The sequence below is a fragment of the Alligator mississippiensis genome, chromosome 12 (genome assembly GCF_030867095.1).
Source record: "Alligator mississippiensis isolate rAllMis1 chromosome 12, rAllMis1, whole genome shotgun sequence".
Lineage (NCBI taxonomy): Eukaryota > Metazoa > Chordata > Crocodylia > Alligatoridae > Alligator > Alligator mississippiensis.
Window position 1 is genome coordinate 45840951 of NC_081835.1, and position 27089 is coordinate 45868039.

General features: G+C 44.8%; 1 protein-coding gene across 8 annotated transcripts in view; it reads left to right on the plus strand.

The window, feature by feature from the left end:
• The window catches only part of DOCK3 (dedicator of cytokinesis 3), a 664549-nt gene that overhangs the window by 327772 nt on the left and 309688 nt on the right, over nt 1-27089 (plus strand). For all 8 annotated transcript variants that reach the window (XM_059715389.1, XM_059715393.1, XM_059715390.1 and 5 more), the window contains exons 7-8: nt 14509-14593; nt 24678-24719. In XM_059715389.1, the coding sequence (XP_059571372.1) occupies nt 14509-14593; nt 24678-24719 (127 nt within the window). The remainder of the gene's footprint in view (nt 1-14508; nt 14594-24677; nt 24720-27089) is intronic.

Genomic DNA, 27089 nt, shown 5'->3' on the forward strand with positions numbered 1-27089 from the left:
AGATTAAGAATTTGACTTTTACCATTTCTCTTTTCTGCTTTTGTGGCTGTTAGGTACTGCTCAAACCTTTGATTGTAAGCCATCCTGGTCTCTACTATATTGCTCAGCAACAGAAAGGCAGGTGGTGGTTGCAACACTCCCCTGACTGTCCTTTTATTAAACCAGGGTTGTATAACTGGTGGGCCATAAGGGGTTAAGTTACAGCCCCTCAGGTCCTGCCCAGACTGTTCCCCCTATGGCTCTGGCTGCAATAAGCCCTGGAGTCTCTGGATTCCCCCTCCCCTCTTCTGGGTGCCGTTTCCTGCCTCCCAGGGACAGATTGTCTGACAGCTTATTTTCCTACTCTTTCTGAAAGTGACTCCTTTTCTCTTCTGCATCGCTCTTCTGCTACTGTACTTGCTGCAGTTCCTCCATGCTATTTTAAAAGTTTTCCCTAACCTAAATATTGACAGTCATCATTTCCCCTCTGATTCTTCTGTTGCTTTCGCTTCCTTTTTTCCATTCTTTCTCTTTCCCTCCCTCGTTTACCTTGCTTACCTACTGAGTGGGAGCATTGGCAATCGTCTCCCTTTTTCACTCTCATAGTTTCTGGATGGCTTTGGATTGTGGTTGGGTAAATCAGTCAAATATATTTTCAAATATTGTGGATTAATATTTGTATTAGGAAACTTTCAGCAGTACACTACCAGTATTTTGTCCTGTCACACTTATATGACTGAATATATGTCCATCACAAATATCAAACAAAAGTACTATGAAAAAAATATTCACTAAACTGGTTTACCGAGCACTGCTGATATTTACATGAGATTACAGATTCAGTCAATTGGCACAGTCATTCTTTACAGGGCATGGTGTATATGCCTGTGAATTCTTTGGCTGCTGAGTCCAATGCACAAGTGACAGCACCGCCCACAGGTAGGGCACACCCATGTACTAGGAATGCTCTGGATGTGAGCAGCAGATTCTTTTCTCCTCTGATGCTGGTCATCACAAAACTTGATCCAATCTGCCTCATAGTGCCTCACTCCAACTGCAAGCTGACTCCGCCAACCAGATTGACATTCTGCATTCCTTTCCCAATCACCCACAGAGATTCCACAGGACCCTAAGTCATCTTAGCAAGCATCCCAAAATCTGTGCAGCAGTCTGCTTCTCTTTCCAGACCCTTTGTAAGCTTCAGAGTACAGCACATTCTTTGGGATCCTGTGATCTCGCATATGCTTGACATGACCAACCCACCTGAGTCTTTTTATACTAATCAATGTCCCCATGAATGACATACCAGCACAATTTAACACGGCCACATTTGTCACCCTGTCTTGCCAACTTATTTGAAGAATTTTACGCAAGCATCTGATATGAAAGCTGTTTAGTCTTTTGATATCTTAGGCATAAGTTGTCCATGTTTCTGAGCCATATAGAAGAATGGATAAAACATGTCTCATAAATACGGATTTTCACTTTGGTTGACGGTTTGTTATTGCTTCAGGCTCTGTCTTTCAAAGACCAAAGTTCCTGGCTGCTTTGCTGATTCTACTGGTGAGCTCAGCATCAAGATCTACATTGCTGATAACAGTACAAGGTAGAAAAATTGGTTAGTAGCAACCAGATGAGTACCATGTAGGGTGATATCTGGAACTGGTTCTGAAGAGCCTTGGTGCATGATAACAGTCTTCTTCAAGCTTATTGCTAGCCCAAAGATTTTGCATGCATCAGAGAACTTGGTAATGAGATGTAGGGCATCAACACTCTGAGCCCCAAGAACGGCATCATCTGCAAACAACAGGTCCCTTGTAATGATCTCCTTCACTTTCGTCTTAGCTTTGAACCTTGCAATGTTAAACAGTTCTCCATCATGTCTAGTGCAGAGGTAGACACCCTCTTGAACATCATGGAATACATGTTGAAGCAGGAATAAGAAGTAAATGTTAAGCAGTATGGGAGCCAGTACACACCCCTGCTTCACCCCAGTGTTGATGTTGAATGAGTCACTCTTGGTTTTCATACATTACAGTTGCCTTCATGCTATTGCATAAGGATTTCACAAAGTTTAGCATGTCGCAGGGCACCTTGGTGCTCTGCTCCTAGAGAGGAGAAACTGCCAGGGAGAGAGAGACAGAGCCCTGGCATGTTATAACGAGCCCAGCTGAGGGTTGCCAGGGTAACAAGCGCAGCTGCGGGTTGCCGGAGCGACTAAGGGGAGCCAGCTGCCTGTAGGGGGCAGGGCCTGGCCCTTATAAAGCCCAGGGCTGAGGCCAGGCTGGCAGTTCCCTGCTAGCAGCCGGAGAGGCAGGAGCTCCCTCGGCCGAGAGATGGGTAGAAGCCCGATGGCCAGTACAGCTCATGAGAGCTCCGAAGGTTGGAGTAATGGTGCTGAGTTATAGCCAGGCGGCTTACTTTGTAGTGGCTAGGTGCCATAGGTTTTAGTTGTAGCCAGGAGGCTTGCAGTATGTGTTGTGGTTGTTTATTACACCGGAGGCTTGGGTGAGGCTGTAGGGGTTGGAGGAGGCCTCATAGGGACCGCAGAGAGTGTGGGGTGCCCTAGCGCCAAGAGGGCGCAGTGTCCTCATACGGGAACCCCAGTGGTATGGGGGCCCCAGCGCCTGAGTGAAGGTGGAGTACTTTAAGGGGGAACCCCAGTGGTATGGGGACCCCGGTGCCAGTGAAGGCGCAGCACCGGTGAAGGCGTAGCTAGCACACCAGTGAAGGCGCAACTGACAGTGAGGAGCGCAACCAGTGGGTTGCGGGCGGGGAACAAAGACCCCGGGTTGTGTGCGGGGTACATAGACCCCAGCCCCAGAGCGGGGCAGCATTGAGAAGCCCAAGGTGGGCATGGTGAGCCCCAAAGAGGGGGAGCGCCACATTGGACTATTGAGAAGCCCTAGCGTGGGCACGGCGAGCCCTGAAGAGGGGGAGCGCCATATTAGGAAGCCCAGGACGGGCGCAGCAGACGCCAGCAAGGGCATCACTTGCGGGGTGCATAGACCCCAGCCCCAAGGAGGGTCGATTACTGAGGAGCCCGAGGGGGGGGGTTGTAGACCTGGGTGAAGGCTAGCACTGCAGAAAAACCCAGGACAAGGGCAAGGTGCTGCGGTTGTCCCCGGCAAAAGGGGATAGCAGCGCGGTGAGCCCGTACCAGAGAGGGTAATAGTGCGGTGGGCCCAAAAGATCGGTGGCTCAACAGGAAGTCCCAGAGTGGACGAGAATCCCAGTGAGGGACATTGTGTTAGAGAGAGCCCAGGAAGGGGCACTAGTATAGACACATACGGGGAAGGCCCAAGAGTGGGCTAGATTATAGAAGAAGGGCCCGGGAAGCGGGCGTGCAGACACACCAACGTCTATTACATCTGCGAGGCTTGGGGTGTGGTATTAGGGGTGGTAGGAGCCACGCGCAGCCCATAAGGCTAGGGTGCCTGGGGAGCACCCGTCATATCGGGAGACCACAGGAGTCCAGGAACACACGGGGACAGAGGTCCCGAGTAGCCGTGCCCAGGGAGTCGTAGGCAGCCTCCCAACTATATACAAACATCAAAGACATGGTGGGCGAGAATAAGAGGGTGCCTTGGGCCGGCCTTGACACGGAGCGAGGGACCTCAGGGAGATCATGGCCCTCCTGTCGGACCCCGCCGTGACATAGCAGTATAGGTGGACAACAAAGTTTCTTCAGAACAGTGCAAAGCCCTGATCAACTAACCATGTCTAAGGCTTTTACTAAATCCATGTACAATGGAATATGTTTCTCTCTGCACTTTTTTTGCAGTTGTCTTACAGAGACTATATTTATGGTGGACCTTTCTGAGCAAAAGCTACACTACCTCTCAGGATAGATTCTCTTAGCGAATAGCGAATATTTGATGTCTAGGTAAAATAATACAGCTTAAGATTTTTCCTGTGATGCTGAGAAGAGGTATGCCTCTGTAGTTATTACAGTCAATTCCATCTCCTTTGTTTTTATAGAGTTGAATGAAATGAGTGTCCATGAAATCTTGTGGAACAGTTTCTTCCTTCCAACAGAGTAGCAGTACCTCGTGCAATTTTTGCAGCAAGTCTTTGTTTGTGAACTTTTAAATTCCAGCAGGTAAACAGTCAGATCCTGGAGCTTTGTTATTACAAATCTTTTTGAAGCATTGTTTAAGTTCTTTTAGTGGAAGTTTGGCATCCAGCAGTCATAACTTCAGACCCAGGCAATTTGTCTAGCACACGTTGGTCTACTGCAGACTCCCTTGAGTATATAATTTCATACTGCTCAATCTGCCTCTCCAGTTAGTTCCCCTTATCAGTTATGATATAGAATCATAAAAAAATTAGGATTGGAAGGGAACTCAGGAGGTTATCTAGTCCAGTCCCCCTGCTCAAAGCAGGATCACTGACAACTAAATCATTCCAGCTAGGGCTTTGTTGAGCTGGTCCTAAAAAACCTCCAAGGATGGAGTTTGCACCACCTCTCTGGGTAACCTCTTGCAGTTTTTCACCAACCTCTTAGTGAGAGAGATTTTCCTAATATCCAATATAAATCTCTCTTGCTGCAACTCGAGACCATTACTTCTTGTTCTGTAATCTGTCACTTCTGAGAACAGTCTAGCTCCATCCTCTTTGAAACCATCTGTCAGGTAGTTGAAGGAATGCTATCAAATCCCCCCTCAGTCGTCTGCAGACTAAATAAGCCCAGTTCCCTCAGCATCTCCTCAGAAGTCATGTGCACCAGCCCCCTAACTATTTTCTTTGCCCTCCACTGGACTCTCTCCAACTTGTCCACATCCTTTCTGTAGTGGGGGCAGCCCCAGACTGGACACAATACGCCAGATGTGGCCTCACTAGTGCAAAATAAAATAATTACTTCCCTCAGTCAGCTGGGAACGCTTCTACTAATTCAGCCCTGTATGTCATTAGCCTTCTTGGCAACAAGGGCACACTGTTGGCTTATATCCAACTTATTATCCACTATAACCCCAAGGTCCTTTTCTGCAGAGCTGCTGCTTAGCCAGTTGGTCCCAAGCCTGTAAGAGTGCATGGGATTCTTCTGTCCTAAGTGCAGAACTTTGCAACTGTTGAACCTCATGAGATTTCTTTTGGCCCAATCCTCCAATTTGTGGAGGTCACTCTGAATCCTAGCCCTACCCTCTACTGTATCTGCTACACCCTCCAGCTTGGTGTCATCTGTGGACTTGCTGAGGATGCAACCCATCCCATCTTCCAGATCATTAATGAAAATATTGAACAAAAATGGCCCCAGGACTGACCTCTGGGGCACTCTACTTGATACCAACTGCCAACTAGACCTTGAGCCATTGATCACTACCCATTGATCCCAATGATCCAGTCAGTTTTCTATCCACCTGTGGCAGGCCACAAGGGGGTACTTCTGTGCTGAGCAACCCACCTCATTGCACCCGACCACCTTCCAGGTCCCGAGTGCCTCCCAGGGGATACCTCACATCTGGCCAACCCCCTTCCTGGAGTACACCCACAAGCCTGGGGTTAATGCTGCCACCACTCACGAGTCTTGGTCTGTTAGTGGCTCTGTGTCTTGTGAGGTACACAGGCTTTATAGACCTGAAGGGTACTTGACCCACTGCAAGAACTTGGGGTGCTTCCTTTAGTCTGAAGCACAAATCGTGGTCTCCTTTAGCTGGACCAGGGGCACCCCAAGGCATAATTTAGACCCTTCCCAATAAGTCTCCCACGCTAGGTACAGAGGAGAACTTTATTGATTACAAGGAGTAGGTTTGGAATAGGGTAAAGGGTAGAACAATATCAAAGAATAACCCTTAGAGCAAACACTGGCATGGTAGCCTTTGATCACACATCTGAGTTACTGTAAGCTATATATCTAGTTAGATTTCAAGTAGCTTACTCACAAGTATCATCCAGAGACTGTTACAGCTTTCCTCTGAAGGCAGGCAGTTCATAGTGTGCCCCTGTATTTCAGGAGAGAGAAAGAGAGAGAGCTGGTGAGGTTCAGCTACTCTGTGTCTTCATCATGGCTGCCGCCTCTCCTCCTGGGTGGTCTTTAACTTATATATTCTTTATGACCTCATTTATCTGATCCATTAAAAGCCAGCAATTGTTGGCTGCCAGCCAACCAATATGAAACGCATCTTTGGTTGCCGGGTAGACTGGCAGGGTCTCTAGCCCCCCTCCCAGTCCTGATGTCATTGGTTTGAACAATAGGGAGTTTAAGTTCCTACCCAGGTGTGCAAGGCCAGTCATGTAGGCAAAGGGAGCGGGTTTCCCCCTCCCTTTGGAATGTATACAGCTCAAGTTACACCTCAGGGTTACATGAAGCAGATGTGGGCAGGGGTGCCCGTCCTCTGCAGTGACCATAGTAACCAAATTGTCAAAAACCCTCTTTTATTATACCTGTCCAAATCAGGCTTCCAACTCCATAACCTGTTCTTTTTAAAGTTTTACAACTTTTTTTATAGGTCACTTCATAGCTTAATTCCTAGTTAATTGAATGATCACTTTATTGTCTGTGTCTGGTAGATCTACTTTTCTTTACACAGACTATTAAATATCATAAAGTTGGGTAGTATCATCTTATGGTTAGTCCTTTCTCCTTGTGCTTTACATAAATAGAATTATTTAGTATTGTGTATGAACTTGGAGTCCTTGTTTGTTAAAAATTTCTTCTTATATTAGTCATGCGTGAAGTCTTCTATAGTATACAAAATAAACAGTTCTGCCTTCTCCCCTCTTCAAGCCTTCACCTGAAAACAAACATAATAAAAAGAGAAAATATGAATTCCATGCTGTCTTCCTTTCCAGATTCATAAACCCTGCCACCACTTCCATGCTGTGGTTCAGTCTACTATATCTCCCTCCCTTGTATCTCACTGAAAGCCATCTAAAAGAGTTCTACATGGTAGTCTGTCCTGCCAATAGCAACGGTGGTACAGGTACATTGTTTGATGTTTTTTGGCCCTGAGATGAATGGTCAGGTAAGAAGTGGGTTCTCTTTGTTGGTTGCAGGGTAGTTAGTTGAAAACAGCTTAACTGAAAGAAACAAGCTACCATGTTGTAGCTTTCTTTTCATATGAATGATCCAAGCTTGCAAATAGGCAGTTACCACAGAGCATCTGAATTGCTGCTGCAAATCCCCATCATTGTTTACAAACAGTAGTCTGTGTGTCCATGCCATTAGAAATTAGACAGTAAAGGTCATTAAGCATTGAAACAACCAATTGGTTAACATGGGATGCCTTTATAGAAGATATTGTTTAGTCAATCACAAGCTGTTGTGCTTAATACAGCTGTAACAGCAAGAAATTCTGTTATGTGGGAGATCTGACTAGATGATCTGATGGCTATTCCCGGTGTTACGATTCTAAGACTCTATTAAGATTTGGAGAACTGATACGATTCATAAAACTATTGCTAAGAAATTGGGTAGCTCTTTTGAAAAAAAAATATTGAGGGCTACAGAAACAGCCTTTAAAATTTCCCTTAACCAAAAGTCCAGCTAGGTGGTTCATTTTAGTTTCCATGCTGGTTTATTTCAGCATATGTATGAGTCAAGTTATATAAGGAAAAGGGCTAGAGATTTAAACGTGTTTCTAAAGAGAACCAAGGTCCCCTTTAGCTCTTTCAGAAACAGGCTCTGTGAAAGAGTCTTGAGTTCCTGCCAGCTCAATACTGACTTTGTCCAGTGTGATGTCTCTTAAGAGAAGTGGTCTATAGACTCAGGATGTTTTCCTAAGAAGATTTATGTCTAGAGTGGCGTCAGAGGTTAATCAGATTATGGGCAAAGGGTGACAAACATAAGAATTAAAAAAAAAAAAAGAAAGCTTCTTTAGAGGGTCTACTCAGTAAAAACACCATGTCATATAGTTCTACTCTGGACTGGGGAGCTTGTGCAAAAAAATCCCTCTATTAATAATACTGGTTCAGGGCTACCAATGTTAGAAACAGCTAGTATAGTAGTAGTAGTAGTATAGATGGGCCATTGTTTGTCTCTGGTAAGTCAAGTGTTCTGTCATCAGTTCTTTGCAGAACAGGTCTCATTGACAAAAAGTTAACATTTTATGTAAAATGTCATTACTTTACACTCCAAGTCTGAGTTTAAACAACAAGACACCTTCATTTGTTGAGAGTAGGTACTGTGCAGGATTAACTTAGTATTAGAGCATGAGAATCTTCTGGACTGGAAATCCATGGTGTTAGGGGTTTAACTAAATTTAGACTATCAGATACATTTCAGAGGTCATGGTTTAAATGCCATTATGACTGTTGTATTGAATGGTTTTAGTTAGAGGATAGCATCTTTACATCTGCATAACGTATCCAAGCACTATTCGAATTGGCATCTCTAGTGAATGTTGAAATAATGGAACAATTTTAAACTGATCAGCTTTGGCAGTCTTTCCTGTGATGCTATAATGGTACCCTGTAACCCCATGTAAAGGATAATACTGTATATTCACTGGTTTTGGTAATACTATTAATATAGCATCTGTTAATTTTTTATCACCTGACATCCATATGTTTGGAAGGGATTTCTTCATTGAAGGCTTTAATATATGCATATATGTGTGGTTGTTTCATGGGGATTCAGATTCTCTATCATATATAAAGTGCTAATCATCATAGTTTCTCAGTTTTGGTATCTATGCCTGTTATACTTAAAATATAAATACTTCTGTCCCTAGTTTTCCAAGATATCTGGATCTGTAGTGGCACCTGGGCTAGGGACAGACATTACACATTAAGTGATCAGAAACTGGTTTAAACCTGTAACAGAACAGATGTTCAGTGCACATAAGCTGGCTGAAACTGGTTTCAGATAAACCTGGTTGAATCAGGTTTATCTGAAATCAATATCAGTATCAATATCATACTTAATTGGTTTTGGTCAAACCAGTTTACACAATGTCTGTCCCACACCCTCTTCTGGTTTAAGTTAAATCAGAGTTCCCCAGAATCCCAGATGCTTTGCTGGGCAGGGCTCTGCTGTCTGCTCCAGCCCAGCAGGGCTGGCCCCTCCCCTCTGCTCCCTGGCTGCAGCTCCAGCAGAGACTGCAGATACAGGGCATCTGCCTGGCTTCCCCCTGCTCACCCTGCCCCCTACTCTCTGCCTAAACAGGGATTCCCCCTCCCCTCTGCCTAACACAGACACCTCTCAGGATTAGCTAGCATGCCACATGCTGGCTACAGTCTGTACTGTGGGAAACGGAACAAAGGTAGACAGGACAGTGTCCGCTTAGGGGTTTTTGGAGTTAATCAACAGGTACCTGGTAATGTCCCTCCCTTCCTTCCTTGAAAAAAGTTGTTTAAGAAGAGCTTGAACTAATGAGAGATCCTTTTGTTTTTCTGATGGGCTGATAAATGCTATGTAACTCTTTACTGTGTAATTAAATGCTGTGTAAATTCCTGCTGGCTCCCTGACCAGCAAGTTGGGGGGAACCCCTCCCTAATCAGAGTGTCCTGCTGGGGCCTGGCCACACCCCCCTCAGCTCCTCACTGTGGAAGGGAAGGAGGGCTGCTGTAGAGCCCCCCCAGCTTCTAGCTTGAGCCACTGCAGGCATGTGCCTGCATTTTTTCAGTCCAGAGGGAATGTCTGTACAGTTACAAACTGATTCAGCCTAGGCAGCTCAGACTAACTTGCAAAGATTTAATCAGTTCAGGCTTAGGCTTTTTGAATGTCTGTCCCTACCCCTAGATTTACAATTGCCTAAGTTAGGGATTTCAGAGATACAGCCCATGGACTTCTATTATATGACTAGCAAGGCTGCCTATGGATCTTGGATTGGCCCTGCGTGCTACATGTGGTATACAAAGCTGGTCTGGTGCATACTGAATGTAGTGCACAGGGCTGGGGCCAACATATGCTGCATGCGAGCATGAGGCCTCTCTGGGGCACAAGTTCATTTGGTATATGGGACCAGTCTAGGGAATATGCTGGACCTGGCATGTGGGGACTGGTCTGTGGTCTGATCTGGCTCTTATCCAGCCCGCAGGACTGGATGACTGATACCCCTGGCCTAAGTGTTTCCATTTTAATTCCCATTTCCCAGTTGCTAATGAGGTTCAGTATTTTTCACCTTTTGGCTGAAATTTCAGAGGCTTGATCTTAGCACAAGGATTAATTATACTTAGTAAGTTTAATAAAAAATAGGCTAGCCACTTCTGAAAATTTAAGTAGTGAGGAAGAAGCACACATTTTCAATTGTAAAGAATAAGTAAACTGTGCCACCTTTGGATTGTAAAATTGACATTTATCAGGGAAATAGTATTTAGGAAGTAAAACTGACCTTCTCTGTGTCCTAGAGAAATTCTGAGTATTTTGCAGTTCTGAGTGTTTGAAAACTAGAGCTTGTCCATCTTTAGTAACTTAATGGATCAGGCCCTTCAGAGATGTAAACAGAGTCAAGATACTTATGAAAGATCCAAACTGTATCACTGGAACTTAGATGGGGCCTAGGCACCTAAGTGGTCAAAATGGACATGCTTAAGTGCCAAAACAGAGGTGGTTAGAGATCTCTGAGATCCAAATTGTACATGCTGAGTGAGCATAGGTGCTTAGAGTGATTTTTGGCCATTACGGTATTGTCAGATTGAGTTGCCTGGGCAGCTAAAACCCATTTAAATCCCTTTTAGGCACCTCCAAAGTCCTCATAAAAAGTGTGATGAGCCCTTCCACACTCAGTGGAAATGAGTTTCCAGACATAATGGAAACCTGTGAACTCTCTAAGGGACGAATTAAGAATTATGCTGCATCATGCTGTTTTGTTTGTACAGTGGATGAAGCACAGTTGCTTGCCAGTTACTTTTTGTTGCATACTGTGCTTTAAATTCACTGCGCAGGAACTGCTGGCTGAATTCTGCTTATCGTACGATATAGCTATTGTATACTCCCTGAAAGACCTTCCTCTTTAAATATTTAATTTGACATTGATGGCAATCTTATGTGCAAGTTGCACAACTTTTCCATTGTAATTGCACAGCTAATTTCAGTGTTGTTGTCCTGGTATTAATGAATCTGATTGCCTGGGTAGAGAGTGAAACAAGTTCTTCTATTCTTTTTCCTTTAAAACTATTAGAAGAAATCAAATACAAAAGCTGTGTTCATACAGTTCCATAGCACTCAGAATTTGTGATATGCCAAATGTGTATGCTACCATAGTTCTCACTGATGCGCATGTATCACAATACACAAAATACAGAGGTTTCAAGGCAGAGCAAGGTGGTGCTTTAGGCCCCTGGTGGACATTGCTGTTAAGATGCAATTAATCGGTTAATTGCATCATAAATAGTAACCCAGCCACACATTCAGGCAATTAATGGTGTGGCAAAACAAGAAACCAGTCCCAAAAATACTACTCAAGTGTAATATTTTTGTGGCTGGTTTCCATCCTGCCTTAAATTGAATGTGTGGCAGGGTAGCCCTGCCATGTAGCCTGATGCCGGATATACAGTGGGGCTCAGTTGACAACTCCCCCATGTTGGCAGGCTGGCAGCCATGTGATGCAGCCCTGCATGGGGCTACACCCTGCTGTTTTCAGGGTACCAAGTTGAGGGGGACTTACCATCTTGGTCAGGGTGCCAGGTAGCAGAAAGCTGTGGGGTTCCACACAACCCAGCATGGTGATTGTCTTGCCCCACAGCTCTGATGTGGACTGAGGACCAAGGCATGTTCTGATTGCATACACATTTGGCATTTCACAAGGCATACAAATGTTCTATATTATATGTGGAACATTGTAATGGCTTGTTTCCCATCTTATGGTGCCTTAAATTGAGTGCATATGTAGCATTCTTCCTATTTATGCCCCAATTACAACATTAATTACAGCATAAATGTAATATGTAGAGGGGCCTTAGTCTGAAGTCAGGCTGGGCAGGGTGCCACCTTAGAGATTGTCTGGTTCAGAGAGGCATACACTTTAATAAGCACCCAAAGATTTAGGCCAGTGATACCTAACCTTTTTGCCCCTTGGGCCAGATGAGCAGTGCCTGGTCCATCTGAGGCCAGATTTGGCACATGGTGCCGGCCCAGCCAGGGCCCAGTGCAGCTGTGTGTAGCCAGCCTGTTCCTGTACAGCTGCATCTGGCGTTGACACCCCATGGCTGCATCCATCCCCACCTCTGCCCAGAACTGTCTTCTACACTTAGGGGAGCCTTTGGCAGCTAGCTAGCTGCTTTACAGTCCCTGAGCCCTATGCTGAATGGATGTGAAAAGCAAATTTTCTTTTGAGTTGAAAATGTTTAGCATAAACTAACTTATTTTGAGGGAGTAGGGTTTTGAACAAATAATTTCCGGAATACATCTTCTTATATTTTTTACCTGTTTAGTTATCTTTAAAAAAGAAAGAAATTAAGAAGCTAAAACCAAAACCCAAACCGTAAATATTTACAGAGTGTTAACATTGGGAATATAGCTGGATGAGAACTTAGACTCTCCCCGCATATGTATGCCTTTTAATGCAAGATTATGCAACACTAAAACAATGTGGTATATTTGTTAGCAGATCATACTTTAAAATGGGAAGAAAAGGATTTTTTCTATTCTCTCCTTCCCACAGACTACATGACATGTTGAATAGGAGGGCCACTCACATGATCCAGGGACAGCAGGGGAGACCCTATGAGGAGAGTCTATGGGACCTTAACCTGTTCAGCCTTTGAAAGAGAAGGCTGAGGGGGGACCTGGTGGCCGTCTATAAACTTACTGGGGGGACCAGTGGGGATTGGGAGAGACTTTATTCCCCCAAGTGCCTCCCAGAGTAACAAGTAATAACGGCCATAAGTTGTTCGAGAGTAGGTTTAGACTAGACATTAGAAGGCACTAATTCACAGTCAGGGCGGCTAGGATCTGGAACCAACTTCCAAGGGAAGTGGTGATGGCTCCTACCCTGGGGGTCTTTAAGAAGAGGCTTGATGTTTACCTAGCTTGGGTCATTTGAGCCCAGTTTTCTCTCCTGCCCAGGACGGGGTCAGACTAGAAGATCTACAAGGCCCCTTCCGACCCTCATCTATGAATCTATGAATTTGGCTTTCTGTGGTTGCATTCTTTGTTCCTTCATTTAGTGAAAGAACTCACTGAACTTATTTGAGGGGCAATGGCTTCAAGATGCAGCAGAGGAAATTGAGGTTGGCAATTAGGAGGAACTTCTGACTATGGGGGTTGTCAAGCACTGGAAAAGGCTACGTAGAGAAATTGTAGTCTCCATCCTTGGAAGATTATAAAAGCAAGTTAGGAATACATTTGGCTGGGGTGGTTTATAGTCAGGGGCAATCCTTTCTAGAGCAGTGAGTTGAACCAGATTAGTTTATGCATTCCCTTCCAACCCTACTTTCCAATGATCCAATTTGGCCAGAACCTTAATTCTAAATTACTTTTTACATTAAATTTCCCATCTTTTATGAAAAATTTGCCTACATGCCGTATCACAATAAAGCTATGACATTTTTCATTTTACTTGCCTATATAGCAAGTATGCAGGGGTAAAGTGGAAGTACCTAGCATTTACTCAGAGTTTGGGGTTCTATTTTGTCCTGTGTGCATACCTGCCAGAAGAGAAAAGGAGGGTGGTCGTCCTCTATTTTAACCCTATGGCCTAGTACTGTTTTTACTCAATTATAAGATGAGGTCCGTTCCCCTCCCCTCCCCCATTTCACATGGGGAAAAAAAGCCCCTCATCTTAGCGTTGAGTACAAGAGCAATGCGGGGGAGGGAGGGGGAGGCAGCTGCTGTGGCTCTGGCTCCAGTACCTGCTCATGCTTGGGGCCATAGATGAAGCTGCTGCCTTTTCCCCTTTCCCCACTGCCTCTGCACCCCCACATCTCCCCCCCCCCCCCCGCAGCGTGCAGCCACTGCTCCCCCACCTGCCCTTTTCCTTCTTCCCCTTACCTTACTCCATGCCAGCAGGCTCCATGCATGCTGCAGGTTAGAGCACTGAGCACAGTTCTAGCTTGGCTCGTAGCAACAGCATGCAGCCCATATGGTTGCGACGAAGCTGGGGCTGGGGCCGTGTTCAGTGCTCCAGGTTAGAACAGGGAGGGAGCCCGCCATGTGGAGCAAGGGTGAGGGGTGGTGGGAGGGGGGAGCAGAAGTTGGAGGGGTAGGGCAGAGGCTGTGGGTAGGGGCAGGAGGGAGAGCAGAGGCAGATGGGGAAGGGAGGTCCCAAAGCTGCAGCGGGGACAGGCAGGGGGCCTGTGTGGCAAGACAAAGGCACAAGCAGGAGGCAAGCTGCTTGGCTTCCCCGCTGCCTGTCCACAGAGTGTCCAGGTCCTTAGCCAAAGTAAATTTCTATAGCTTCTGTGAATTCATTGAAGCCAGCTGGTTTAGTACATATCAGCAGCTGGCCAATATTTGTTTGTTGCTTATTTTTATTTATTTAGTGAGTTAGTTTAGAAAAATTATTCCCGTTTTCTAGTTAATGGTACCAGAGGGATGGCATACATCTTGGAGTTTCCAGTGTCTGTCTCTGAGAATGCATGTAGATAAATAAGAAACATGTTATATGCTGTACTGATAGTTGTTTTATTTGTGTCTCTCCTCCATAGGCATTTGGGCCTGGATCTAGTTCCTCGGAAGGACTTTGAGGTGGTGGATTCAGATCAGATCAGTGTCTCAGACCTTTATAAAATGGTAAGAACTTTGACTTGGAGAGTCTTTTCTTTCAGTTTACAAAAGGTTCCGTTTTCTTATTTACATTGTATGCTTGGGGGAAAATGAAACTATGAATATAATTGCATTTTTTTGACCACTGTTACTGTTAGTTTCCTCTTATTGCCATTACATAGCTGATACAAATAGAGATGGATATTCTTTTGGATTGTAAGATGCTGCTTTATCTTTATAAAGGTTCCAGAGTCACATAACGTTTTAGTTATTTTCAGTCCAAAGTAGATATGAAATGAAAAATCAGGTCAATTGTGATGTCAGGATTCTTTCTAAGAGATGTCTGTTGTGAGGACCAAACCCTATTCAACCATTTGTTGTCTAAGTTTCACTTAAATGCCTTAGTCCTCCGCCCTCCTAAAGTTGCTGAAAAACAATTAATTCAAAAGGTGGGTTGGTCCTCCTTCTGTTTACGGTTTTTTGTGACTTAGTCAAGGCTAAGTTGATGGTGTGTTACAAAGTTGGCACATTAATGTTTTTTCAGGGACTTAAGTAGGTTCAAATAGGATCGAATAGAGGCCTACGCGGACTTAGGTACCTAATAGATGGAACAGGATCTGGCCCTTAGTGTTTTACCTCTGTTTTATACTAGGTTGAGGAATTTATGCCACAACATTCTTGGTTTTTCAACCTCTGTTTTTCTAATGGACAAGAGACTTTCTCTCTGAGTTTATATTGCAACATTTGTGTTCATTTTATTCTTTCCCTTTGTTTTCTTGATTTGTTTACATTGCTGTAGTTTAAAATTTGGTATTTCCTTTTTCTCCTTTATTCACTAACACGTCGTCCAAACGAGCATGGACATGCAGTACGTGATGCCACGGACCCATCTGCAGCACCACATATCAGACATGCAGGCATTTCCCATAATGCTACCTTGCAGCATGGGGAGGGGGGTTGACTGGGAGATCCTGGGGTCGAAAAAAACTCACACCAAAAAAAAGCAAGGTGGTGCATGTGGCAGCAGTACACGCTACCCAAAACCAGAACCTGGCTGCCTAGAGCTATGCTCCAGCTGCTGTCCAGGCTCCCAGCTGCAGGAACACCACAACCGCAGCTCCCTGAGGACCCCAGAACCCCAAGTAAGGCTGCAGGGCCCAGCACAGTGCCTGGCCCCAGCCTACCCTACCCCACCCAGGAAAACCCGCCACATGCCAGAGCGTGCATGGCATAGACATTCCCCAAGGACAAGTAGCAGAGGCACAAGGTGAACTGCTGTTACTTGTCTCCAGGGAAACAAGCGTCTTTGCTGGTCTGGACGTGGTGCAAGTGTTCTCATGGTTACTGTTTTTATTACCTTGCATTTGTTTTATGTAAAATCTTATCAACTTTTCTTTTTGAAAAGGAGTGATGTTCTATACATTTGGGCAGAATGCAAAGAAAGGGTAGAGGAAAAGGAAGCATGTTGAATTGCTCTAGTAAAATATAAACTGTATATACCAAATCAATAAAAACTTTGGCCTTGTTTTCAAATACTTAGCTGGTAGAATAAAATAGGTTTTCTGCCTTGTTGCATTTGATGCTGTTCCCTATTGATGAATTCCTTTGGCGTGCAGCAAAAGAAGTATTGGAACAGTAGTTCTCAACCTTTTTACACTTGAGGTACCCCTGGATAGTCTTGAGGCATGCCTCAAAAATGTTAGCCTTTACTTTTAATTCTTTTGACTACAGAAAAATAACAGAGCAACTTTTCTATTGCAAAGAACTCAGAAAGATCACAACAGGGCAGAATGTTTTAACACTATGGATTCCTGTGTGAAAACTGGGTTTATCTTGTGAATCATGTCTACACACCGAACAGTGCTAACATTTGTGTGGCACCCTGCAGCACTTGTGGAAGGATCTCAAGACCCCTCCTAGTGCCATGGCACCTTGGTTGATAATCACTGTATTAGAAGTAGAGGAGATTCTGAATATAAAGTTCACTGAAAAAGGCAAAATCCATTAGACATGGCTAATAGATATAACATTACACTTGAGCCGTCCTTGCTATATTCATATGTCAGTGTACCAGAAACAGCAGAAAACTCTTATCTGTATCTTCAGTCAGTACTTTTTACTTATGTTGCAGATATTATAATGACAGTTCTAAAATGTATGCCAATACTTTCTGTTGCAAATAGAATTCTGTCAGATGGGGCACTACTATCGGATCTGTCACATACTAGGGTTTTGTCCACGCACGTTTTTTCGCTACTTTAAAGCTTCGTGAGCTATACAGATTTCAAAATGCTGTATTAATAGGTAATTATACAGTCTAACAGGAAGGCAGATTAACCTCTGTAGGCATTTACAAGCTAATGCATAAGAAATCCTACTTTTATAATGTAAAATTACTCGTTACGGTTAGTCTTATGGAATAGACTTTTCTCAATTTTGTCCTAAATCAGGTGATAACATACAAAAGAGTATGACTATCTCAGATCATCTTGTGTGGCCATTAGTATTGTTTTAATAGCAGCTAAAGATTGGACCTCTCATATGCCACAGAGCCAAGCTTGCTAAGAAATTCCTGCCTGCTGTGACAGCTGGTATTTAAGAGAAGGAAAAATGCATCTGCCGCTGTATAGATCTGTTGGTCATTCACCTTTTCTAGTTTGGGATTTATCTTAACCATACAGCTAGAGTAGTAGCTACAGAATAACTCCACTGGTTCAGCAGAGCCTAATAATTCCCTCTACCACCTTATCTCCAAAGAACTTCCAGGATCACAGCTCACTATTCAGGATTGTTTTGGGGTCATAACTTAGTTCATACCTCTTATTGTTTCAGATTACAGATTCAAGGAGACAGTGGTGTTGAGTGATATTCAGTTCTTAGTTAAAAGCTTATTTTCATAACCTAAAAGCCTTAAACATAATTGTGTTCAAAGGAAGACTTAGGGCCTTGTTACACATTAATTTTAGGTGGCTCCTGGAGCTCTTAACTCCTGGACTGTCCACACAGTAACACCTGAAACTAAGTTCAAGCAGGCTTTAGATGACTTAAAGTTACGCCACTCCAGGGCAGGTTTACCTCTGATCCGTGTTACCGAGCTTGTGTTCCAGTAATGCGTGGACAGTCCTCACAGATGAGCCACCCAAATTGCAGTCTTCCAGCCTCCCAGGTTGCTGTGTCCCCTCTCCCACCCTCTTGTTTTGTGTGGCACAAACTTTCCACCCCTTGCACTCTACTGCTCGGGGGGTGGTATCAGCACCAAGCCAACTCCCCCTCCCACCCCTGGGAGCATGACCTGCCCAACCCCAGGGGTGCAGCCCCATGCAGACAGCCTGCAGAGCACAAGCCATCTAGTCAGGTGGCATGGCTTGGACATTTCCAAGGGTGGGGGGGCAGGCAAGGGGCCAGAATAGGTCCCCAAGAGCTGGGGCTTCCTTCCTGGGGAAGGGGCAGTAGCTCTCCCAAAATCACCTTCCTTCACTGCTCCCACTTCTCATCCATACCAGGAAGCATGACCAGCACCCCCTATTCCCCTATCCCAAATCCCAGTTTATTAAAAGGAGACCTTCTTTAATTTACTTCCTCTTTATTTATTTTTCTTTTTATTTTATCTTTCAGTGACTGGCTTCCTTCATTTTACCGCCCTTCCCCCACCCCCATTTATTTTCCAGTTCATTACCCACCCACATCCCTTAACTCTGGTTCCCAGCTTTAATGTTCCTGCCTGCCTGCCCAAACCCATGTCTCATATACCCGATCTAGAGCAGGGATAGAAGCATGTCCTGGCTCACCAGCCCTGTAATGGCAACTCACAGCTGTAGCTCCTAATCAGGCCTCTGCTCACCAGCCCTCTAGTGGCAAGTCACAGCTGTGCAGGTGGGGGGTGGTCAGAGAAGGTTTTTAGCCTTAGGGTGTGACTGCTCCAAGCTCAAGCTAGCACTAATGCTGATCAACATTTGAGCAGTTCAAAGTGCTGTGTGTAACAAGTATGGGTGTGCAAAATGGGCCGTATTCAATTTAGATTCGGATTCGGCCTGAATTGAGGGATGGTGATTTGCTTCATTGATTCAGATCACTGTCTCGATTCGATTTGGTTAAATCTGAATCTGAAGATTTGATGCTGATTCAGAGAATCAGCGATTTGGCCATAGTCATAGCTTAAAATGTTTTTTCTACATACCTCGAGGTACCAGGCACAGCTCGTGAACACTGCGATGGTGGGGTGGATGGAGCATCGCACAGGAGCACGGAGAGGCCCCCCGCACCCCTGGTGGCAGACCTGGAAGTGGACCAGAATTACTTCTGGTACACTTCTGGGTCTGCCACTGAGTGCACGCCCCCCCCCCCCCCGCACCTCCTTGGCTCGGCAGTGGCCATGGGGGGACCCCAGGGCCCCCAGATCCGGGAGGCACCAGTCGCAGTGGGGGGGGGGGGGTACCCTGTGCGCTCTGCAGTAGACCCGGAAGTGGACCGGAACTGCTCCTGGTCCACTTCTGGGTCCACCGCCGAGTGCGCTGGCAACCACCCCATGCTTCTGTGGGATACTCTATCCGTCCTAGCATCTCAACATTCATGAGCCATGCCTGGTACCTTGAGGTATGTAGAAAAAACATTTAAAGCTGTGTCTATGTCTGAATCGTCCCTGCAGCTTTTGCACAGTACACCATTATTTTAATCTTTTTTTTTTTCTCAGAATCACTTTGCCTTCAGCCTTGTACAGGCTGTTCCTTCAGGTTATTTATCGGACAGTTAAACAGTAGTGACTTCAGCATGAAAAAAATTAATCTTAAATTGTGGAAATTTTTCTTTCCTTTAAGAAAAAAATTTTTTTTTTTTCATATGAAGATATATGTGCTCTAAAAGTGATATAAGCTAAATGGTACTTGTTTTTATTTATATTGTTTTTAAAATCCTGGAAACGTTTTCAGATCCTTCCATATGGCTGGAGTTGCCATTGGATTTAATTTATATCAGTCAGTAGAACAGGCCCAGCAGCATATAAATAACAGTATGACACTGCTATTTAGCAAAAATGGGAGCAAGAAACAAATGCATATGACAGATCTCTGCAGATATTTGCAGATTTCAAAAAGGTTTCAGTCTAGCTTCTGAATATTTGTTTAGCATTTTTTTCCAAGTTGATTGCTTTTTGTGAATCACTGAGATACCTGCAGGATGAATACCTGAGATGTGCAGAAAACAGTGCCACTCACTGTATTTCAGCCAGGTTTCAGCTGTTTGCCTTTTAATTGAATTATCTTTTTAAAAAAGATTATTAATATACCAGAATTTAAAATACACTGCTTTTGAAGAGATGTCAGGGATTTACATTTCAAGCTCATTAACTCTAATTTCCACTCGCATTGATTTTGTTTAAACAAAATAATAAAACTCATAGGAGTTTATCATGTTAGATAAAGAGAAATTCTGATTGATATGATGCAACTTTACTGCTTGTATTTCAATAAATTACTGTGTATGGAATAAGGGAAGCTAAATCAATTTAGAAATAGGATTGCAGAGAACATAGATGTTGTTTTGAAGATAGCAAAGAACATGGAGGGAACAAAGAAATTTCACCATGACTGCCTTATTCAGAATTGGAGATCTTTATTATTTTTTTTAGTGTAAAAATATAATAGAAATTAAAAAGGCTTCTACTAAGTTTCTGCTTTTCTTTCCCTAGCCAGGTTTGTAGAATTCTTAATCACATTACAGAAAATTTCCTTTAGTAGCAATATGACTTTAAAGGTCCATATTTTGACTGGGGATAGAAACATTATAACAGAGCATTTGGTATATTTCTAATACTCTGAGTTTGGCTCAGATGGCTATTATGATTGTACTATTATGACCTTCTTATGATATATCTGTATGCCCTATATAAATTATTATTACTACTAATAATAACTTCCACATCTAATATCTCTTCTACTAAAGAAACTGATAAAACTCTTAATCTGAACAATTTTTGCCATGGAGTAGATTGGATTTAGTCCCCTATGTGAAACATTTGACTTTGCTTGCAAGCAGAGGTGGCTTAGAACACTACTGACGGGAACTTTTTTTAGATTCTCTGAGGGAACCAAAGAAACTCCTCTTTGCCTCTCTCTTAGCCACTACATCAAAATCTGTTTTAGCAGTAAGACTGGCATTGGGCTATCCTGCACGGAATATCTTTATATCTTTTCCTGTTTTTGTTTTGGGGTTGGTTTTTTCTGCTTTTTTGTTTTCAGGGGGGGGTAGGGGTTGCAGGTGAGGAAGGGAACAGCATGGGGTGTTTGACCATTTACTATAAGAATATAAGTGGGGATATTATTTATCCAAAGCCAAATATGAATTTGGTGGTTGGGTTTTTTTGTTGATGCCGTAGCCAAATACCAAACTTTCAACAGATATAGGACTGGAACCCATAGAAGATACCTGAGTTATTTGTACAACTGCTATTAAAAATCTCAAATGATGAAGATGCCACAACCTTTCTTAGTAATCTGTTCTGCAACTTAACTGTCCTTAGCATGAGAAGAATTTTCCTAAGGTCTAACCCAAATGCTTCTTGTTGTATTTGGAACGTATTACTTTTTATTCTGTTCCTAGTAGGCCATTTGTAGCATCCTCCTTTGCAGTAATTGTTGCTGACTTCTTTCAGTCAGCTTTAAGAGAGAGGCTAGAGAGGCACCTTGACAATGTATAACTTGGCACTTTGCTGGGAAGCAAGACAGACAGGTTCAAGCCCCTCGGCTAGAACAAGGGAGTGTTCTCAGTCATTAGGCATGCACTGATAAAGATTTTCTTGGCTGATACCGATGACCAATTATTAACCAGCCATATCAGCTGATACCAATCTGATAGCTGATTTACAGGAATGCAGCCTAGCAGCTTGGAAAGCAGCATCCAGCTAGTAAGTCTGTCGGGGGGCAGATCAAGGCCCCCCAGGTGAGGGAGGGAGTGGAGCAGGGGCAGGCATTGCCCAGCCACAGCGGTGAATGCAACCCTGCCAGGAGTGGGACGGAACCATGGACAGCTTTTCTGGGGAGCGCAGAGGGGGTGGGAGGGAGGCAGCTCCTTGCTTCTGAACACACCCCCAAGGGAGGCATGAGGGGCATGTGCCATCCCCAGATTTGTGCACAGAGTGGAGGGTGGGCTCAGAGCTAGGGGCTGCACTGGCCTCTTCCCAGTGGGGTGGCTGGGCCAGGGCTGAGCTAGGGGTGGAAAGGGGTGGGACAGGCAGCAGCAGCACTTGGAGAAGAGGCTTTGGGTAATTTTGGGGTGGCTATAACTAACCCCATAGATCCCCTCCCAGTTACACTGCCACTTGCCCCACCCCTACCCACCCTGAGCGCAGCTCTGACCCAGCCCCCCTCCAGGAAGAGGCTCTCAGGCTCTGGCCCTGAGCCCACAGGAGGCAGCCTGCCTCCACCCTGCACACAAATCGGGGGGGGGGGGGGGACATGCCCCCCATGCCTCCCCTGGGGGTGTGCACAGTAGTGGGGAGCCGCGCCCCAGATGAACTGCCCTTGGTTCCATCCCGCTCCCAGCAGGGTCACATTCACCACCCTGGCTCAGCAGTGCCTGTCCCTGCCTCTGCTCGTGTCTCTCTCCCTCCCTCACTGTGGGGGGACTTGATCTCCTCCTCCTCCCCCACATGCCTTCCTTCCCCACCATGCCCTTTCCCCCAACAGACTTACCAGCAGGAGGCTGCTCTCCAAGCTGTCAGGCTGCATTCCTGACCACGTTCATGCTGCGGTTGCACATAAGTACACGGCATTTATCAGTGACATTATTAGTACACTGGGCAAAAAAAGCTGATTGCTAGTTGTAACCGGGGGCTTAAGCCAAGCCCCTGTTACTATGGGTGAAACTAAGGGTGAAACCAGAACACAGGTGAACAGGGGAATGAAGGCATACACACTGGGGGATAAATAAGGAGATAATGATCACAGCTAGACATAAAAGGAGAGGTGAAGCACCAGACATTGCCCTCGGGTCATTGGAAGGAAGAAGAGGAAGAAGACATGGTTTTTGGAGAGGTTACCTGGAATTAGAAGGACACCGCAAACAGAAACGCGAAGAGACGACCCCGGTCTGGTAAGGTGTGAAGGGAACCCCTACCTCAGGGTTGAGCTGCTGGATTTCAGCCAGCAAGACCTCAGGGAGGTAGGAAATGTGATCTCTGGTCACACCCAGCGCCGTCCCAGGGGTTGGAAATAGAAGCAGCGTAGAACTGCTGTGATCGGAGTGGGGAAGGAGCAGTGAAGGAGCTCCACCAAGGACTAAAGAGGCCAGCAATCAGCCAGACAAACCTCCCCCGGGTTGGGGAGAGAAGAGTGAGGTGCACGAACCCCAAGAACCAAGCTCCAGAGGCAACCAGCACAACTGGAGGGAACCCCAATGCGAACAGCTGAGCAGCTGGGAGGCTGCAGTCTCTCCAAGCTGGGATCCAGCTGCTTTGCACTAATGAGTTAATTAGCGCGAGCAAACAGTTTGCAACTTTGTTAAATAAAATGAGCACTTATAAAGCATCCCATTGGGTGGTCTGGCATCCTTTACACTCACCTCAAGGTTTAACATAAGATTTATTTCCGTCTTCTTAATTGTGGCAGGCAAGTTTTTGAGGAAGGTAGAGGCACTCCCACACTGATAATGCTAATTTTCCTGTTATCCATGCCAATCCTATATGGGACCAATATACCAGCACACCTCTAGTTCTCATCTAGCTGTGGTTTTCTGTCTTTCTAAAATATCAAGACTTACCTGGCCATGTGCATGTAGCTGTGTGACCATATGTTGCTGAATACCTGCCCAGCCAGAGTACAACACCACTGAGCATGTTTAGTGGATACGTGCAGGTTTGTATGTCTAGAGCTGAACTGTGCATCAGTGTCTACATTCTGTATACATCATTTAGGCACATAAATAAAATAAGGGGCACAGACAGAAGTGACAATTTTTGCCTCATCTGGCCACAGAAAATGGTCTATAGTTGTGACCAAACACAAGTACACAGCTGCAGACAGCTTCAAAAATGGCTGATCAGGTGAAAATCTGACTGCTCGTTGTATGAGGGGTCAGATGAAGACATTTCAAAACAAAGTGTCTTCTGTAACTTGTATCTGCCTGCCTGCCTGCCTGCCTGCCAGCCTTGAGCTGCTTTCAGAATGGAAGTGGGGGAAAGGGAGCAGAGGGGATTCAGTCTGGGGGGTTTTCAGCCCTTGCTGGAGGGTGGGACAGGTGTATTGGAGCCCCCCTGATATGGGGAGGGGCTCTAGTTCACCCACTCCACCTTCCAGAGCTGGCTGAGGAACCCTTAGAATGACCTCCCATTCCCCTCCTCCCCTTTTGAAAACTTTGCAGCCTAGCAGGGAGCAGGGGCTGTTGCTAGGGGAAACCAGCTGCAGCCAGTGGCTAGATTCCCCTTTCCCCTGGAACCAACAATGAACTTCTCTTTGTTCCAGGAGATGTTTGTAACTCCAGACACTTCCTGCAAAGCATTCTCAGTTACAGCAGGGAGCTGCACTTCTGTCTGCACCCAAGATTTAGTCCTCCTATTTTACTTTCCCAAGAGATGTCTTATATAGTTAAAGTTCTATATTAATATGAAGTCCTGTATTTGTATGATTCTGTTAACTGAGAAAAAAGTTTCCTAAACCAGAATTTCTTGGCTTGTAGGTCTCTAGTAGACCTCCACCATAAAGTCACTTTTGTTCTTCTCTCTCTCTATTTTTACCAAAGACTTTCAGCAGTATTATTTCATACAGTGTTCCAGACCTCAGAGCAAACATTCATCCTTGACATACAAAGCAACATGTCTTTGCTTTCCCTGTCCATCCTTTCTAAACATTGTATATCATTCCGATATTATTCTGATATATGAAAATACACTGAAGAAGCCTGTTGTGATCTCAAAAGGGTCATCAATGGCACACTTAGGACAAAAAAAGCAGCAACATATTGGAGGAATAATTTCTGGAAAAGAAAACAAGGAGGAGTATTTTAAGTTTTAAAATTAATATTTAAAGACAGTGTTCTAACTCAGTATAAGATGAGTGTGCAAATGTTTCCTGTATAATAAACAACTGTTAATTTGGGTTTTTTTCTTTTTTTTCCTCTGCAGCATTTATCGAGCAGGCACAGTGTCCAGCAGAGCACATCACAGGTAAAATGGTTGCAAAACTTCATTATGTTTTGGTTTTTTTAAGTCTGTGACAGAGTATCTGACTGTAAAGAAATAATACAATTACACATTGATTGAAATGTATATAAAGTGATTCATGCAAGGATGTTAAAGCTTTGCTTACTCCTCCTCAGGTTCCCTCTCCTACATTTGTGCTTCTTCTTCCTCAGCTCCAGCTGCTGCTCTTCCCAGGACTTCTGCCCTGATAATACCCAGGAGCAGGATCTACTAATCTAGAGGCCCTGACAGCCATACAGCTCCCCAATCTAATTTACAGACAAGGTTCTTTGGGTGAATCTGATATCTTTTATTAGACCAACTTAAATAGTTGGAAAACAATTATTAAGCAAGCTTTCAGGTTAAAAAACTCTTGGTCAGGCTAAGGAAGTTTCAGCAGTTGGTGCGTGCTCTTTCTGGATGGAATGAAAAGCAAAGAAGCCAGGGGCTGGGCTGGTATGCATAAAAGACAGGTAGTCAGTGAAAATGTAGATTAAGGAGTCAATGGGTGAGTGACAGGCTGGGGGGGGTGGGGGGGGAGAGAAGGGGGATGAAAGTGGAGAGATACCTGGGGAGTCAGATGTCAGGCAGGTTATAATGTGTCATAAATCCAATGTCTATATTTAGTCCATGCTTTTTAGTATCCAAGAGGTTGATCCTTAGCCTGACAAAGGGTTTTTGAACCCAAAAGCTTGCTTAATAATTGTTTTCCAACTGTTTAAGTTGGTCTAATAAAAGATATCAGATTCACCCAAAGAACCTTGTCTGCCTATGTCCTTAGACCAACACGGCTACAACCTACACCCCAATCTAATTTACAACACTTCACAGAAAACATTGCGAGTTAGACTGGCCCTACTGACTCAACAGACATTTGTTGTTGGGTCAGAAAGGTGTGCGATCCAGCTCCCCTTTGGAGCTGATCAGGGGAGAGAGGCAGAGAGTCTGCAGCATCTGTCCCTTAGCTCTGCACCCTCTCCAAACTCCAATGCTCTTAAGATTGGGGGGAGTGAGTTCAGTTCGGGGTTTCCCCAGCTGTGCCAAAGTGGGGCAGGGGGTGAATTGGAGCCCCTTACCATCCAGTGCTGGCTGGGCAACCCCCAGACCAAAATCACTCCCCTCCCTTCCCCCCTTCCCATTGTGAAGACAACATGTGGAGCAGAGCTCAGCTGTGTCAGCCAAGCCTTGCTCCCAACTGCACTGACAGAGATTAATGAAGGGGCTTTGCTTTAGAGCAGCTTCACCTGAACCTTTATATAATGTCACCTGATCAGGCATTTTTAAAGTGCTGTGCAGCTGTGCACTTCTGTCAGTGCATGTCTATAGAAGTTTTCAGTGGATGATTGCATGGCAAACTGTTACGTCTGTCAGCACCATAGGTCTTCTCCCTGCTTGCTTCCTCATCCCCCTGAAGACTTCCTTTTAATTAGCCTTTCATCAGTCTCCTGGTTCCCTCTTAGTCACATACGTCTGCACTTAGTCCTTCTGGATACCTACACATTTCCCCAAATTCCCAGGACCACAATGGCTTGTAACAGACATAGTGAATTAGGCATGTTCTCTGTTATACCCTGATTTATTGTAGCTTCCAGAAAGTATTTCCTTTTAGATAGTGACTTTTAAAGTAGGGTGGATCTAGTAGCTAAAATATTAATATTTTTCTTATAAGGAAATGCATTCCCAAAACCTTTGAAACAGAATCTCTTCACAGAGAGACCAATTCATTGTTGTCTTGTCACTTGTATATTTAATCCTGTTCAAAATATTTTTGTTTGATAGATTTCTATGTTCCCCTCCCCAAAAAGGCTCATGGTCGCTTACCCTTTACACATTACATTTATTGTGCAATTAACAAGGTAATTGTGCAGTAAATTTAAACTGGCTATATGTGCAAATTAACTGTAGTGCCTTAAAAAGGTCTAACCAGATATAAAGTTATTGTTCAAAAATGTGTAGCTGGTGTAGCTCTATAGATGGTTTCTCTCCAGCTTTAATTTGCCCGTATAGGCAGTCTATGGCTGGGAGACAGTAACTGCTATGATCTCCCAGCCATTGTGATCTCCTGGCCATGGGATGCTCCATGCACCCCCATGGCTGGGAGACTTATTGCTGGTGTAGGGGGAGCCTGATCTTGGGCTCCCTCTGAATCAGCAAGAAGCAGGCACCCATGGCTGGAAGCTCCCTTTGCTGAGGGAGCTTTTGGTCCCAGCTGTGCCACACTGGCACTTGGGACCCAGAGTTCTGCAACAGCGCCCTACATGTGCAGCCAAGACCAAGAGCCCTATCAGTTGCAGGGCTCTTGTTCCGAGTTGAACCACACGGGCAGCCAGGACCAAGTCCAGTCAGCTTTGGACC